The 18101-nt window shown below is 46.6% G+C and overlaps 1 protein-coding gene across 2 annotated transcripts in view; it reads left to right on the forward strand.

Annotated features, from left to right (window-relative positions):
* The window catches only part of CACNA1B (calcium voltage-gated channel subunit alpha1 B), a 196642-nt gene that overhangs the window by 122094 nt on the left and 56447 nt on the right, over positions 1-18101 (forward strand). For both annotated transcript variants that reach the window (XM_040632311.1, XM_040632313.1), the window contains exons 23-26: positions 13282-13408; positions 16341-16470; positions 16768-16827; positions 17894-18000. In XM_040632311.1, the coding sequence (XP_040488245.1) occupies positions 13282-13408; positions 16341-16470; positions 16768-16827; positions 17894-18000 (424 nt within the window). The remainder of the gene's footprint in view (positions 1-13281; positions 13409-16340; positions 16471-16767; positions 16828-17893; positions 18001-18101) is intronic.

Here is an 18101-nt window from a genome sequence, read left to right on the forward strand (position 1 = left end):
AGTTCAGTGGTGACCCCCTATCGCTGGAGGACCCTGGACCGCAGACACCTGTTTCTTTCTTCCCCTTCATCAAAAAGCCACTGAAGTGTGCTTCTCCCTTCCAAGTATGCCTTTTGCCTCCAGAAGCAGTGTACTTCCCGGGAGTCCCCAGTAGTAGGGCTCTGACCTCAGTATTCCTCTGCTTAGGGTGGGACCCTGTCTTCCATGGACAAACGCTTGTCGATGTGTCCGTGTCCCACCGTCACCCTGATCCTGCTCTCCTTTCCCTGCTCCACACAATCCCTGCTTGATGCCTGATTGTACAGGTTTCAGGTTTCATTTCCTCACTTACATGTAAGTTCAATCTTGTACTTTTCTTATTTCCCATATGCTATAGGTAGGGACTGTGGATTATTCTATTACCTTTCCTTGCTGGTTCTGTACCTGATAGAGGATATGGTGTAGGTGACTGCCATTATCTGTGGGACGACCTTTTATCTTTTTAGTTTCTGCTGGATTTGTAGTTGCGGTCACTGTGACATTTCTAATTTCCTTCCTTCTTTCCTTCTCTTGGTAACCCCGTTTTTCTCTAAATGTTTGTCAAGTTAAATAGACTCTCTATTTTTGGTAGTCTCAAGTTTTGGCTTTCTTGATCTTCTTCACTGTATCTTTGTTTTTTGTTATATTTCTCTTCTTATTTATTATTTTTTCTTCCACTTTCTTTATCTTCATCATAATATTCTTCTTCCCAGTTATTAGTTGGTTATTCAGCTCCTGGCATTTAGGCTCTCTACTTTGCTAATGTGTTTAAGTCTTTAATCTTTACTCTAAGAAGGGTTTTAGTTGTGTCTTATGAGTTTTGAAATGCCATAGTTTTCATACTTCTAAATCTTTTTCCAGGTTTCATTATGATTTCTTATTTTATCCCTGACTTATTTATAAGTGTAGTTTTGAATTTCCACATGGCAGAAGTTTCTTTATGTGGGTTTTTTTTTCTGTTGATAACATTATACCTTCTAATATTTCACCAATTCTCGTATTTTGGTTCGTCCATATGGCTTTTCCCCCCTTGTGTTTGAAGAACATCTTTTCTGATTTCTTTTAGTGAGGTTTGATGGTGGTAAATTCTCTCAATTTGCTTGAAAAATCTTTATTTTACCATTGTTAGGAAAAAGTAGTTTTGTTTTATATGGAATTCTAGTTTGTTAATTATTTTCTGTCCATAGCGCAACCAGTCCACTGTCTTTCTGCCTCTTGCCATTCTTTTGGAGAAACGAGCCGTTAGTCTAAATTGCTCTTCTGTGTGGCTCTGTCTTCTCTCCAGGCTGCTTAAAGGAAAAAAAAATTGTGGAAAATGGAAACATTGAAAGTAGAGACACAAGTATAATGAACCCTCATATTCTGTCACCCATAAGCAATTACCCACATTTTTATAATTTTCATTTTGAACCTTCTCCTTTTTTTCTCTACGCTTTTTGTATATTATTTTAGGGTTAACTGTGCCTGTAAGCATCTCTAACCAGGGTGTAACAGCCACAAAGCATGATTACACCTAGCGATATTGATAATAATTTTGCAATATCGGGGCGCCTGGGTGGTGCAGTCGTTGAGCGTCTGCCTTCGGCTCAGGGTGTGATCCCGGCGTTCTGGGATCGAGCCCCACATCAGGCTCTTCCACTATGAGCCTGCTCCTTCCTCTCCCGCTCCCCCTGCTTGTGTTCCCTCTCTCGCTGGCGGTCTCTCTGTCGCATAAATAAATAAAATCTTTAAAAGAGATAATAATTTCATAATATTAATATCTATTCCAAGTTTGAATTTTACCAATTATCTAAACAATAACGTTTTATAATTGGCTTGTTAGTGTCAGGATCAAAACAAGGTGTGCTCGTCTGCGTCTCTTACTCTGTAACAATTCTCCCCCTTATTTTGTGGGTGCCATTTTGTGTTGAAGAGACTACGTCGTTTGTCCTGTAGGACTTCCCCGTTCTGCATTTGGTTGATTGCATCACGGCGCCATGTAATACACCCCTCCACCCTCAGTGTCCCCTGGTCGCTGGAGACTGGGTCTCAGGCAGATCTTCTGAACCCTGTTTGGTTGGTGCTGGCAGCCCTGTGGTGTTTAGGGCGCTCAGCAGCGTCTCTGGCCTGTACCCTCCAGGTACCAGCAGCACCCTCTGATGAGGACAACTAAACATGTCTCCAGAGGTTGCCAAATGCCCTTGTTTGTAAACTACAGATCTAAAGACTTGATTGAATCAGATTAAACTCTTCTGGGAAGCTTCCTAGGTGGTGTGCTTCCTGCTGCCGTACACGGGAGATGCGAGGTGTATAGTGTCACAGTGCTTTCCCTTGGGTCATGTTACAGTGGTTTGGCCTGACCCTTCCACCGTAAAGTTCTCTACCAGCCTTTCCCCTAAAGGTTTTAGTAGACACTGATGTTTGTTACCCAGGTCCGTTATTTCATTATGTATCACACAATGGTGAATTTATGATTCTGTCATTCTTTACGCATTTATTATTTTTACCTTTTCTGTAAGGAAGAACTTTCCTCATCGACTATTTGGAATACTGTTTGTATTTGTATTAAGCAAGATACTGTCCCTTTATGTATGGGTATTTATTTATTTATTTATTTATTTATATTTTTAAAAGATTTTGCTTATTTGAAGTGGTGGGGCTGGAGTGGGGAAGAGCAGAGGAAGAGGGACAAGCAGACTCCCTGCTGAGTGCAGAGCCCAATGTGGGGCTTGAACTCACAACCCTGAGACCAAGAGTCAGATGCTTAACCAACTGAGCCACCGAGGTGCCCCTGTGTATGGATCTTTACAGTAGTGAGTTGGTGCCCAGAAACTCCAAATATGGCCAAGTAGAGATTTATGAGAATTACCAGTATGAGTTTTTTTATTTTAATGTGTTTGCTGTGCTTTAGTTCTTGGAACTCAGTGTTGCTTTTGGTGCTCAGATTGTCCCATCTTTGGCCAGTGGGAGCCCCTTATGGTTGGCTTTTTTTTGACCTCACATGCCTAAGTTGTCTTTGGTAGTTTTCCGGTTTTCTTTTTTTTTTTTAAGGATTTTATTTATTTATTTGACAGAGATAGAGACAGCCAGCGAGAGAGGGAACACAAGCAGGGGGAGTGGGAGAGGAAGAAGCAGGCTCCCAGCGGAAGAGCCTGATGTGGGGCTCGATCCCATAACGCCGGGATCACGCCCTGAGCCGAAGGCAGACGCTCAACCGCTGTGCCACCCAGGCGCCCCTGTTTTCCGGTTTTCATCTATGACAACGTGTTCCAGGGTTATTATGTACCTTTTCTGCCCCAGACGTGGAGTTGGCCATCTCTCCAAGGAGACCTGTGTATTGCACACTGGCTGTTGCTACACATTTCCGTCCTTTTACTTCAGTGGTCTCACCTTCAGCTCCTCCTGGAGGACTGCCATTGACCACTGGAGGGAGAGGACAGGCGGTGGACATACATCTCCCCAGTGACCAGAGCTAACGAAGGGGTGGTGTAAAGGGTAGGAAAGCCCATCCCTGTGGCTTCAGGTTGGGACAACTTCAAGGTCTAACTCAGACCCCAGAGTCCTGTGGGAACAGCCTGACCCTGCTGTTGCATGGTTTTATCTGAAACTACACTCTTGCTTGGCTGTTTTCTCTTCCCGTTGTTTTCCTCACTCCCTCCGGTTTATTCTGGGGGTAATCAGTCCCTTGCGTGTGGCCCTCATCCTACGGTCTGCTGCTGTGGAGCCCGATCTCAGACGCTGCGGCTCCTTTGATGGGAAACGGTGTTTATTTAGCAATGTGGTTGCTGCTACTGGGTTTTTATTGCTTCCAACCTTTTCAGAACTTTTTTCCCTTTTAAATTTAAATAACTAATTGTTATTTATTTAAATTCCAGTATAATTAATGTGCAGTGCTATATTAGCAGGTATGCAATATAGTGATTCAGCAATTTTATGCATTACTCAGTTCTCATCATGATAAGTATCCTTTAATCCCCTTCACCTGTTTCACGCATCCCCGGCCTCCCCCTCCGCTGCGGCGACCACCCGTTTTTTCTTTATAGTGAAGAGTCTGTCTCTTTTTTCCTTTGCTGGTTTGTTTTGTTTATTCAGTTCCACATATGTGTGAAATCATGTGGTATTTGTTTTCCTCTGACTTATTTCACTTAGTGTTATACTCTTTAGACCCATCTCTGGTGTTTAAATGGCAAGATTCCGTTGTTTTATGGCTGATGATATTCCATTGTATGTGTCTGTACCACATCTTCTTTTTCCATTCGTCTGTTGATGGACACTTGGGCTGCTTCCACAGTTTGGCTATTGTAAATAATGCTGCATAAACACAGGGGTACATGTTATCTTTTTTTTTTTTTAAGACTTATTTATTTTTTATTTGAGAGAGAGAGAGCACCCGTGTGGTGGTGAGGAGGGGCAGAGGGAGAGAGAGAATCTCAAGCAGACTCCTTGCTGAGCTTGGAACCTGACGTGGGGCTCGATCTCACCACCCTGAAATCATGACCTGAGTCGAAATCAAGAGTTGGACACTTAACTGACTGAGCCACTCAGGTGCCCCTGTGTGTATCTTTTTGAATTAGTGTTTTTGTATTCTTTGGTAAATACCTAGTAGTGCAATGGCTGGACCACATGGTAATTCTATTTTTAACTTTTTGATTAACCTCCATACTGTTTCCATAGTGGCTGCACCAGTTTACATCAAGCAGTGGTGCACGAGTGTTCCTTTCTGTCTTTATCCTGTCCAACATTTGTTTGTGTATTTTTGAGTTTAGCCATTCTGACAGGTGTGAGGTGGTATCTCATCGTGGTTTTGACTTCCATTTCCCTGATGATGAGTGATGCTGAGTACCCTTTCATGTGTCTATTGACCGTCTATGTGTCTTCTTTGGGAAAATGTTCATGTCTTCTGCCCATTTTTTAATTGGATTATGTGGGGTTTTTTGGGGTTGACTGGTAAAACTCTATATATTTTGGATACTAACCCTTTATTGGATGTCATTTGCAAATTTCTTCTTCCGTTCAGTAGGTTGCCCTTTTTTGTTGTTGTCCAATGTTTCCTTCACTGTTGAGAAGGTTTTTATTGTGAGGTAGTCCCTATAGTTTAATATTGCTTTTGTTTCCCTTGCTTCAGGAGACTTATCTAGAAAAATGTTGCGATAGCCGATATCAGAGAAATTACTGTTTTCTCTTCTAGGATTTTTATCATTTCAGGCCTTGCATTTAGGTCTTTAACCCATTTTGAGTTTATTTTTGTGCATGGTGTTGGATAATGGTCCAGTTTCATTCTTTTGTATGTAGCTGTCCAATTTTCCAATACCATTTGTTGTTGTTGTTTTTAAAGATTTTATTTATTTTTTTTGAGAGAGAGAGAACAGGAGAGAGAGTGAGCAGCGGGGAGGAGTAGAGGGAGAAGGAGAAGCAGGCTCCACAGTGAGCAGGACGCCTGACATGGGGCTTGGTCCCAGGACCCTGGGATCATGACCTGAGCCAAAGGCAGGCACTTCGCCGACTGAGCCGCCCAGGCGGCCCGCCCCCAGCACCATTTGTTGAAGAGACTTTTTTCCATTGCATAGTCTTGCCTCCTTTGTCATAGATTAATTGACCATAAAAACATGGGTTTATTTTTGGGTTTTCTGTTTTGTTCTTTTAATCTATGTGTCTATTTTTGTGCCAGTACCATACTATCTTGGTTCCTACAGCTTTATAATATACCTGGAAATCTGGGATTGTAATGCCTCCAGTTTTGTCCTTCTTTTTCAAGGTTGCTTTGGCTATTCAGGACTTTTTTAGTTCCATATAAATTTTAGGATTATTTGTTCTAATTCTGTGAAAAATGCTGTTTGTATTTTGACAGAGATTGCATTAAATCTGTGGTTTGCTCTGGGTGATATGGACACTTTAACAGTATTTGTTCTTCCAATCCATGAGCGTGGAGTCTCTCTCCATTTATTAATGTCATCTTTGATTCCTTTCATCAGTGTTTTATAGTTTTCAAAATACAGCTCTTTCACCTCTTTGGTTAAGTTTATTACTTTTGGTGCAATTGTAAGTGAGATTAGTCTCTTTATTTATCTTTCTGATATTTCATTATTAGTGTATAGAAATGCAACAGATTTCTATATATGGATTTTTGTACCCTGCAACTTTACTGAATTCATTTATGAGTTCTAATAGTTTTTTAGTGGAGTCTTTGGGCTTTTCTCTTTAGGGTATCATGTCATTTGCAAATAGTAAAAGTTTTATTTCTTCCTTACCAATTTGGATGCCTTTTATTTCTTTTTCTTGTCTGATTGCTGTGGCTAGAACTTATAGTACTATGTTGAATAAAAGTGGTGAGAGTGGACATCTAGTCTTGTTCCTGATCTTAAGGGAATAGCTCTCAGCTTTTCACCATTGAATATTATCTTAGCTCTGGGTTTTTCATACAAGGGCTTTATTATGTTGAGGTACCTTCCCTCTACAACCTACGTTGTTGAGGGGTTTTTTTTGGTTTGTTTGTTTTTGGTAAATGGATGTTTTACTTTTTTTCTTTTTTAAAGAGGAGAATATATCATATATTGTTTTGGCATTCGTAATTCAAATGTAAGATTATAGGATTTTTATCTTCTTTGATTTTGTATTTTTATCTCTTTTCTCTTATACTAAACAGCTTATCTTTTTATTTTTTAGAGCAGCTTTGGGTCACGGTAAAATTAAGCAGAAAGTATAGATTTGCTATATACTCACTGCCCATGTGCAAGTGCAACCTCCCTTGCTATCGGCAACCCCCACCCCCCGCCACTAAAGGGATGCATTTGTTACAGTCAATGAGCCTCCACCAAAGTTCCTAGTTTATATTGGAGTTCACTCTTGGTGTTTTATGTTCTAAGGTTTTGGACAAATATATAATGACATATATCTACCTTTATAGTATCTTACAGAGTAGTTTCACTGCCCTAAAATTCCTTTTTGTTTTCTTTGTTATTTTGCTTGTTCTGTTTTTTTAAGTGATATTGTGTACAAAACTGTATTTTTATGTTTGTTGGCTTTGTTTCCAGCCACAGAGTTGCCAAGTAAGCTTTCTTGTTACCCTAAATAATTTCTCTGTAGATTATTTTGTTTTTTTATATAGACAGTTATACTGCCTCAATACATAATTTTTGACCAATGAACTCTTTAAAGTCTGTTTTTCAATTTCTAATTGTAAAATTTAAATCCTAATTAATCTTTTTGTTTCTGATTACTACCTTAATTTCTTTTTTTTTTTTTTAAGATTTTATTTATTTATTCGACAGAGACAGAGACAGCCAGCGAGAGAGGGAACACAAGCAGGGGGAGTGGGAGAGGAAGAAGCAGGCTCATAGCGGAGGAGCCTGATGTGGGGCTCGATCCCACAACGCCGGGATCATGCCCTGAGCCGAAGGCAGACGCTTAACCGCTGTGCCACCCAGGCGCCCCATACCTTAATTTCTAACTTAATTGCACTGTTTTTAGAGAACATGACCTGTATGATGGTTTCCTTTGAGATATTTTATAATTGCTTTACAGCTTGGCACATGGTCAAGTTTTGTAAATGTTTCCACGTGTGCTTAAGAGAAATATGTCTTCAGGGCGTCTGAGAGGGTTAGTCGTTAAGCATCTAACTGTGCGTTTCAGCTCAGGTCATGGTCTCAGGCGTGTGGGATCGAGCCCCAAGTCAGACTCTGCACCTGGTGTGGAGTCTGCCTGAGATTCTCGCCCCCTCTCCCTTTGCCCCTCTCACTCATGCTTTCTCTCTCTTTAAAATAAATCAATCTTAAAAAAAAAAAAAGAAAAGAAGAATATGTTTTCTCTAATTTAGGGAACACTGGCCTTCTAAAAAAATTATTTTTAAATTTATTTTTGTTTAATTATGTTCAGTTGATCACTGGCCTTTTTATATTTGTCTGTTAAATCAAGTTTTTGGTTGTATTGCTAAATATTCTGTATATTCACTAATATTTTGCCAAGATTGACCCATTGATAATTGAGTGAGGTGCACTGAAATCTTTATTTTTTTAGACTTGTCAGTTCTTGGTGGACGTGTGTGTGTATGTATGTATTTATTTATAGAATGCAGTTATTTTGAATAGTTTGAAACATGCAGCTCATTGTAAAAAACAGTCTAACAGATGACCAAGTACTGTTGTATATGTTTCTAAAATAGTAGCTCTGTGTCTCTGAATCTCTTTTGTGGGGCTTTTTGTTTTATTTCTTCATTAAAAAACCCAAACTTCTATTAAGATATATATTGCTTTCTGTATTTGGGGTTTTTTATATGTGTGTGAACCCTTCAAGGTCTGAGCCTCTTGTCCTCTTATGCTGACCATCTGTCACTCTAATGATGTTTCTTAAAGTGTATTTTTCTGACGCGAATATAGAACTGAACTTTTTTTTTTTTTAACATTTGGCAGGTGTGTCTTTTGACTTGTGACCTTTACGTGGCCTTATATTTCAGGCGTGTGTCTTGGAAACTGCACATAACTGTATGTTTTAGAAATGCAGCTGGATAACCTGTGTTAGCTAATAGCCGGGTGGGGTGTACTTGTATTTATTATGTTAGTTTACTTGGACTTGCTTCATGCAGTTTAGATTGTGACACTTGTTCCATTTTTCCTGTGCTTTTTTCTTTTTTCCTTCCTTTTAGAAATATTGAATAATTGGTTGTTTATTTGCTTAAGTATCACATTTTCGCCTCTACTAGTTTAAAAGCTATGGACTCTATATCTGTTTTTTGTTTTTAGTGGCTGTCCTTGTAATGGCTATCATGCCTGCGTAACAGTCTATAGTTATTTTTTACTCTAAGTTCCCCTTTGAGCAATGCTATGGTCCTAGAGCAGCGGTTGCAGTCCCATTTCTCTCAACTCCCTTGTTATTGTTGTCCTTTGTAGGACACCCTTTTAGTTCTTTTTTTAATCTTACAAAGTAGGTATTATTATTGTTTTGACTTTATAGAGATCATGTTTATTTAGATCCATCAATTTCTTGGCTTTCCTTTTTATATTGCATCTTAGATCTTTATATCATTTTCCTTCTTTTTTCATTGAAGTATAATTAACATACAGTGTTATATTACCTTCAGGTGTACAATGGAGTGATTCAGCAATTCTTTTTTTTTTTTTTTTATTTGAGAGGAAAGAGAGAGAGCATGAGCAGCAGTGGGGTGGCAGGGGCAGAAGGAGAGGGAGAAGCAGACTCCCCACTGAGCAGGGATCCTGCCGCAGGGCTTGATCCCAGGACCCTGAGATCATGACCTAAGTCAAAGGCAGATGCTTAACTGCCTGAGCCCCCCAGATGCCCCTGGTGCAGCTGTTCTGTACATCACTCAGTGCTTATCATGACGAGTGGACTCTTGATCTCCTTCACCTATTTCACATGTTCCCCCACCTACCTCCCCTTTGGCAACCAGCAGTTTTTTCTCTGTATATAAGTGTCTGGGTTTGGGTGTGTGTGTTTTGTGGGTTTTTTTGGGGTCTCTTTTTAATTTGTTTGTTCGAATGTTTTGTTTCTTAAATTCCACATATGAGTGAAATCATGTGGTATTTGTCTTTCTTGGATTTACTCATTTCAATTAGCATAATACTGTCTAGATCCATCCATATTGTTGCAAATGGCAAGATTTCATTCTTTTTAATATTGAGTAATAGTCTGTTGTGTATATAACCACATCTTCTTTACCCATTCCTTTCTCACCTCACACTTGGGCTGCTTCCATGGTTTGGCTCTTGTAAGAAATGCTGCTGTAAACTTAAGGGTTGCACGTATCTTTTTCATTAGTATTTTCCTATTCTTTGGGTAAATACTCAGTTGTGGAACCACTGGAGCATGTGGTAATTCTATTTTTCATTTTTTGAGGGACTTCCGCACTGTTTCCACAGTGGCTGCCCCGGGTTGCCTTCCCACCAACAGTGCACGGGGCTCCTTTCTCTCCACACCCTCCCCAACACTTATTATTTCTTGTGTTTTTGATCAACATCATTTTCTGTCTTTCGTAACTACAGACGTTCCTGCTGCAACGTGACATGTGCATCCCTGAAGATGCCATGCACTGAAAATAATAGGCCTTATAGGAAAGACAGGGTAAAGGGCAATGATGCCACGCCTGTGCTACTCTGTAACCAGAACCCTAACACAAACGGGAACGACCCGGATGAAACGCAGTGCCAGCAAAGTGACATCTCTGTTGGCACTGACACCCAGCATCAAGCCTCAGCCTTGCTCTCCTCTTTGACGTGAGCTTCCTGGAGGGCCTTTGCTTCTAGCGGAGGCCAGCCTCCTCTCGCACATGTGCAGTGGTGACGGGAGGGACCTAATCGGGGCTGATGGAGTGACTCACGTCTCCCCTGCACTTCACTCTGGGGTTTTGCCCCTCATTCCCAGAGACTTCGTCATTCCCAAACTCCAGTCTTTTCCTCTTCCTCCCTGTTGCTTTCTACTGGGTTCTGTTTCCTTGCACCACAACTAGGTACGTGGCCTTAGGGGAAAAGCTGGGGGAACACGGGCTCATCTCTGTGCCTCCCTTCTTCCAAGCATTATAGCTTCTTGGCTTCTGTCCAAGTTGGTTTGTTCCCAGGGCCTTTAAACAGTTACATTATATATTTTGTTCAGTTTTCGTAGCTGTTTTCAGTGGGACAATGAGTCCATTTTACGTTTCTCTGTCACAGGTCATGGAAATGCTGGGTTAATTTTATAGAGTTTTATTGTTTTTTCATTTCTTTAAGATTCATTTTTTTAATTTATTTACATATTTACATTTAGCTACTTTATATTCTTCATTTAAATTTTTTTAAAATTCTTGTATCTGAAGTCTGTGGAGGGTGTAACACTATTACTTGTCTCTGCTGTCTGTCATTCATGCTGACGTTGCTTCCTGGTCCATTCGGTGATATTTTTTATTTTGAGTTTATGTATGACTGACCTGAATCCACCATTTCCTGGCTGGGGTTTTGTGAGATAATGAAGCCCTATAGAAAATGAATTGACGGACTACTTTTTCAGTTCTCCCAAGGGTGGTAGATAGCTAGTGCCCTTCTGAATGTATAGGAGAGAAATTCTATAGCAGGATGTCAGTAGGGCTGAAATTCTCTTCAAGTTGAGACGGGTTGCCCGATCTGTGGGGCCAGATGAGGGTGGCTTGTGTCATTACCGCTGCTTTCCCGGAAGCCCAGGACACCCCCGGTCTGGGCTCACTTTAGCCCTCTTTGAGGAGAGCAGTCTAGTAGGAACCCTCCTGTAGCTCCCTACCGTGTAGTAAGCCCGCGGCTCCAGGCCCTTCTCCCAGCCTTGCTACATCATGACCCCACGAGGTAACGTCTCGGTTCTTAGTCTGGAACACAGAGGTGACAGCGCAAGCCGGTGAGTGCTATCGTGCGGCGTTAAAGCTCTTGGACCACGTCCAGCATGTGGCTGTTTCTCGGGAATGCTCTCTGTATCTGGCCGTTTTGCAGGACGGCATGTCCTGTTTCATGATTTAATTTTACTGTCAAGCCTTTTTTTTAGTAACCTGCTTCTAACAATGAACTTGCTCAGTCTCTCGCAGTTCCCTTTGGACCCTCTCCTGCTTTTCTTGGTCTGCTTTGACTTAATTGATGACTTTTGTTGTTGCTGCAAATCTATTTCAGGAGGAGTATTTCCATCCGGTTTCTGGCATCTTCGTTCCACTTACTTCGAGCAGCAAAATTCTTCATTGAGTCCGTACTGGTCCTGCCTTACTGTTATCGTGGGGGGTCTGAAAGGAAAAGCTGTGGTTTTAAAATAATAAATGTTTCTTAGTTTAAAAGAAATGCATGCTCATCCTGGAAAATTTTTTTTTAATGTTAAAAGTATAGTGAAGAGAATTAAAATTACTGTCAGCTATTGAGAGATCACCACAATTATTATTATTGTTTTGGTGTTCTTTCTCTCCCCGTGTATATTATTGTGTTGGAGTTGAGCTCATCTGGGTCACACACATATACGGCCTTTTTTAACTTCTAATATCATAAACTTCCTTTGTCATTGAAACTCTTCGTAGGCATTTTTAATATCTGTAGTTGGTGAATCCTGTGACTGTTGCAAACTTAGTCTTTTTCCGATGATTGGATGTCTTATAATTTTTTGTTATTGTAGAAGAACTCACAACAACACTTTTGTGAATACAGGTCACAGATTAAATCAATAAATAGATTTTTTTAGGGCTTTATTGCCACACTGCTTTCTGAGAGATCATATAACGACACCACCAGCAGGGAACGGCCGCTGCTGCTGGGAGCTCTTCCACAAACTTCTAGGGCTTGTTCTCTGCCCAGCTGTCCTCTCTGGGACGCGCGGCCACACGGGCTCCGGCGGTAACCACCCTCGTTTCTGCTGCCTTTTAACATCCTCTTTGCTTTTGTTTCTTGTAAGAAGTAGAGATGAGGTACAGCAGTAGGCATTGGCTCCGAGTCACTGCCCTGTCTTCCTGGGCGTCCCTGACGTCTTGGGAACTTCGTTACCCACAAGAATGGAAACATACTTTAGGATACTGAAAAATGGAAAGTCACTGCGAGAAAAGCACTACGCACAGACACCAGAATCTACTTACCAAGAACAAGAATCTAGCTAACAGAATCTCCTTAATAAGACGTGGGGGCTGAGGGACAGGGGAGTGAGCAGTGAGGAGCCGAGTAGGAGCCCATACGAGATGTGGGCTCTGCTGAAGTCCTCCCTGGGTCACTGTCCAGGCTCTGCAGACCTTTGCCAGGGTCCTGAAGGAGAGAATCCCAAGCGGGGTCTGCCTGGACTCCCGGGTTCAGAAGAGTGTCTGTGGTCCAGGGCTGGCCCCCACTCCTCCCTGTCCTGCTGGCCCGAGGTCTCTGCAGAGGCAAGCGGGGCAGTCTCACCAGGCAGCCACACGGTACCTTTTCTCAAGGAGGCGCTGAGCCCTGAACCAGGGGAGCAGAGCCTGCTGGCCCTGGTCTCTGGGGCCAAGGGGGACTTTGGTGTTCCTAGAACATCTAGACCAGAGGCCCCTAGTGGAGGCAGAGGTGTCCCCAGCCAAGGGCACAGTGCTTGGTGCAGCTCCCGCCCTGACCCTTGTGCAGTGAGAGGGGAGGAGGGGCCTCCAGTGCTGGCTCAGTCCTCAGTCGTGATCTGACCATGATTGGAGGGAGTCCCACGTGAAGCTGTGTTCTTAGCCACATGCCCTTCCCTGGCTGGGTCCCTGAAGGCCTGTGCGGTTGGGGCTGGGACCGTGTCTGTTGTTTGGGTAAGACCTGTGTGATGTGGGCTTCACGTGCACCACACCTCTAACTTGGTGGCCATGTGTCCTTGTAGGTGGTAACGTGGACCTGGAGAGCCAAGCCGAGGGGAAGAAGGAGGTGGAAGCTGATGATGTGATGAGGAGTGGCCCCCGACCCATCGTCCCATACAGCTCCATGTTCTGTTTAAGCCCCACCAACCTGTGAGTCTCCTTCGCCTGCCCATGCCATGTGCCTGTCCCATGTCCGTGGCCACGGTCTGTGTGCACGGTCGCAGTGTGTGCTAGACGTGACCTGGCGGGTGCCGAGTCCATGCATTTTCATGGTCATCACAGCAGTCTGTCAGCACATACTGTTGTTACCTCACCCACAGGTGGACACGAAGCCACAGGGAAGGTCCATGGCCTGTCCACAGACACACAGACAGTCAGCCCCAGAGCTGCTACCCCCACTGCAGTGACCGTTCATCGCCGCACACACACACCCAGTTTGTGTCCTTCGTGCCCACTGTCCACGCATGCCTGCGTGTGTGCTCCATGTTCATGCACATGTCTGCCCATCTTTCTCCCCTCCGTTTATCATGAGGTCACCAGCAGTTTTCATCCACTCCTCAGTCCAGTCGCTGCATTAGGTCACCCAGTACTTATACACTAACAGCATTTTAGGTGCTGGGAGTACAGGATAATGAGCAGAACAAACAAGGACCCCTGTCCTTGATAAGCTTCTGTGCAAGTAGGAGAGACAGAGAGCAAACCAGACAAATAAGTAAGGGGCCTAAGACATCCCCTGGAGGGAAGTACAAAGGAAGCACAGAGCTGCTGGGGTGCTAATGTTAGGGTGGGAAGGTCAGGTTGGGTCTCAGTGGGAGGTGAGACTGGTGAGGAAAGGGAGGGAGACCATCCCTGGCAGAGGCAACAGATGAAGTGAAGGTGTAAGTAATAAAAGCCAGTGTGGTGGAGTGGGGCGGGGGGGCAGAGGGCAGCAGGATCCGATGGAGTCAGGCTGCACCCTTTGTCCCCATCTCTCCAAGCGTGCAGGGTCTCTACCCAGCCTCCACTATCCACCGTCGCCCCTTCTCTTCATGCTTTCACTCAGCACATGCTTCCTGGGAGCTTACTCTGCTCTGCTGGGAGCGTGGGCAGGGAAGGTAGAGAGGTTCTCTGTCTGGGAGCAGGTGGGGAAGGTCAGAGACCCTTCCTGGAGGAAGTAAGGGATCTCAGTTGAACCCTAAAGGTGAATGAGCACTAAGGGGAAGAGAAAGGAACAAGCATTCTTTGTGGAAAGAAGAGAAATCACAATGGTCCAGAAGTGAGGGCATCAGGCTCAGAACAGCTGAAGACAGAACCGAGTGGAAAAGCACAGAGGCCAGTGGGCTACTGCGTGCCCTATGGAGAGGCCACAACTTAGATGCAAAGTGCTGCAAAGAGCAGAGAGGCGGCAGGCAGCTGGGGGGCGGTGGGCACACAGTCAGGCTGCACTAGTGCTGCAAAGAGCAGAGAGGCGGCAGGCAGCTGGGGGGCGGTGGGCACACAGGCTGCACTAGTGCTGCAAAGAGCAGAGAGGCGGCAGGCAGCTGGGGGGCGGGGGACACACAGTCAGGCTGGGCTAGTGCTGCAAAGAGCAGAGAGGCGGCAGGCAGCTGGGGGACGGTGGGCACACAGGCTGCACTAGTGCTGCAAAGAGCAGAGAGGCGGCAGGCAGCTGGGGGGCGGTGGGCACACAGTCAGGCTGCACTAGTGCTGCAAAGAGCAGAGAGGCGGCAGGCAGCTGGGGGGCGGTGGGCACACAGTCAGGCTGCACTTCAGCACAGCCCTTGGACAGAGCTTATGCAGTCAAGGTTTGCAGGAAGAGACGGTGGAGATCTGATGACGGTGGTCGTGTGGGGAGGTTTGGGAGTGAAATGCTTGGGAAGACATTCTGGAGAGAATCTGCAGAACGTGATAAATTAGATGTGGAGGGGAAGGAGATGTCAGGGATGACACCCAGAGCTTCTGCAGGATAGTTGGGGCCCCACCGAGCTGGGGGCGGGGGAGGCAGACCCTGCAGAGCAGGGACAAATAGTAGAGGTGTCCCGGCTGGTGGACTCGGGGGCATGGGCCAGGGGGAGAGCTGAGTGAGGGCAGATACTCAGTCCTGAGATGCAGAAGGAAAGAGGCAGAGATGGAGCGTCCTTGAGGAGGGAGGAGAGAGGTGTCTGTACAGCGGCAGGCGTGCCGGGGGGTCACCAGAGGGCCCGGGAAGGGGGACTCTGGTCGGTGTGGAGTCCAGAGTATGGCGGTGGTCATGGCGAAGAGGAGAGCACAGTAGTCCCTTCGAGGCGGAGAGAGAAGTGGGTGGGCGTGGCTGGGAGGTGGAAGGTCCCTTCAGACCTAAGGCCCTGAGAATAGGGAGGTGGCAGTGAGAGAGAGGGGCCGGTGGCAGAGGAGAGACACAGGTCTGTCCCCACCTCCCCTGTGTGCAGGCTCTGTGGTTGCTCCCCCTTATCCCCTGGGATCAGCTTCACTGCCCCCAAGGGGTCTTCCCAGATCTCCTGGTCACTGCCTGTCACTTGTCAGCATCCGAGAGTCCCCTGTTGGTGCCTGTCCGCCCTGTTCACCACCGGGCCCCGGGTTCCGGCACGTGCCTGAACACAACAGAATGGTGGTCAGTAACGCTGTCTAGTGCGGCAGGGGGCAGGGGACACACACAGCCCTGGGGGCTCAGGCACGCCCGGGCCGGCACAGACCCAGAGAGGTTTCCCGAGTTCTCCAGAGAGGCCTGCTGTCCCACCTCCCACTGAGACCCAACCTGACCTTCCCGGGAGTGCTGGTTTCATTCAGCCTTGTCCTCTCTGAACAGCAGCCTCGGCCCCCCCTCCCCGCCCTTTGTGAATCTGTAGAGGGCACAGCAGTCCGCACACAGGAGGTGAATGTGTGTGGGTTTCTGCAGCCTTCCCACCCCTCTTCCTGGGACACCCTCTCGAGAATCTGAGGCACCAGCCGTCACCTGGCCGCTGTCTCCCAAACACAGGGACACTCAGCAGAACTTGGTTCTGGTGTGACACCTTCCACAGGGAGAGGCCAAGCATGCGCTCCGGGGAGGGGGACCCGCCCGGCTCAGCGCTGGGCCTCGGGCCGCCTGTGCTTTGCTCTGCAGGCTCCGCCGCTTCTGCCATTACATCGTGACCATGCGGTACTTCGAGATGGTCATTCTTGTGGTCATCGCCCTGAGCAGTATTGCCCTGGCCGCTGAGGATCCGGTGCGGACAGACTCGCCCAGGAACAACGTGAGCACGGCCCTCGGGCTGGAGAGGGGCTGGGCCGTTCCAGGGTCCTGTCTGCTCCCTCTAGGGGTGTGGGGATGCAGGTCTGCGGGCGCCTCCTGACCCAGCCCTGAGTTACAGACAGGAAGAGGGGGCATGTGCCCAGGGCCAGAGCTGCTGCCAGAGGGGGCTTGTCTCACAGGCACACCTGCCAAGGAGTTGTCTGTTCAGAGGCCTGCAGGAAAAGCATGACGCTGCTGAAATTGTCCGGGCTCGAGCTGTCGGCCCAGCCCTTGACAGGAACCTTCCTGTTGATTCTAGGCTCTGAAGTACATGGACTACATTTTCACAGGGGTCTTCACCTTTGAGATGGTGATAAAGGTGAGATATGTGGTTGCCCTGGCGGCCCAGTGCTTCCCTCATCCACCCTCATGGCTGACACAGGCTGGGGCCTGTAGCCTCTGATGAGGGCGCCTGGTGGGTGTGCCCTGGGTGTGTGCTCAGTGAGAGAATGCAAGCACACGAGTGTGCTGACGTGTGTTGTGGAGGCAGAGGCCAGTTCACCAGAGATTCACCACAGCGTTATGCCAGCTTGGGGGAGCTCCCCAGTGCCATTCCTGTCTCCACTGCACCGCTAACCAAGGCTTACAGACTGGCGGTAACGTGCACGTGGGGGCTCAGCCCGCCCTCAGGATTGTCTGTGACGTCAGGCAGGGAAGAGGGAGGTCCCCAAAACCCGAACATCGTGGTGAGTGGGTGCGGAAGACTTTTGTTTAGAAGAGCTCTAGTGCTGCCTGTTCGGTTAAGGGCTGACCATCTCGTGCTGGTCCACTCTGTCCGAATGCTGACGGGCTCCGCTCCTCATCTGCGTCCGACAAGTGGCTGCGTGTGTGCACACACGGCTGCCGTCTTTGCCCCCAGCGCAGCTGGGGGTGTGCCTGTGGCCTGCTGACTTTCGTGTGTGTGTATCTGCATATCACCTCCACTTCTTCACTTCCTCTTACAAACTCACGGGAGAGACATTTCTCTTGTCACCCCGTTTTATAGACATGGAAGCTGAGGCTTGGAGACATTAAGGTGCTTGCCAGAAATCACCGCTTCAGGACTGGCAGAGCCGGGTCCTTGTGAACCCCACCATCTCTTCCTCCTGCTGCAGACAGCTCACCCTCTGAGGGTCTGGGCACGGCAGCAGCTTCCTGGGGTGTATGCCTGCAGCCCAGCAAGGGGAGGGGGGTCTCCAGGGGGGTTGGGAGCCCAGGCAAGATCTCAGCCAGTCCTGACCCTGTAGGGATACTGGGATCAATGGCATGGAGATTCAAAGGCCCACTGAGGCCCTCAGAGGGTGTGATCTGAGTGGCATCCTTCCCCCCAACCCCATGAGTCTAGGGCCTGGCCCTGCCTTTCTTTCTGAAATATTCAGCATCTAATACGTGTTTCTCCCCTGAAGATGATCGATTTGGGACTGCTGCTGCACCCTGGGGCCTACTTCCGGGACCTATGGAATATTCTGGACTTCATCGTGGTCAGTGGGGCCCTGGTGGCATTTGCCTTCTCGTAAGTACCATGTCTTCTCTGGGTCTGGCTGGGCTGCAGTCCCAGAGCTGTGGTGGGAGTGGGGGTAAGGGAAGGAGGGGACCCCACTGGCCTCCATGGGC

Source organism: Ursus maritimus, unplaced genomic scaffold (genome assembly GCF_017311325.1).
Source record: "Ursus maritimus isolate PB19 unplaced genomic scaffold, ASM1731132v1 scaffold_17, whole genome shotgun sequence".
Lineage (NCBI taxonomy): Eukaryota > Metazoa > Chordata > Mammalia > Carnivora > Ursidae > Ursus > Ursus maritimus.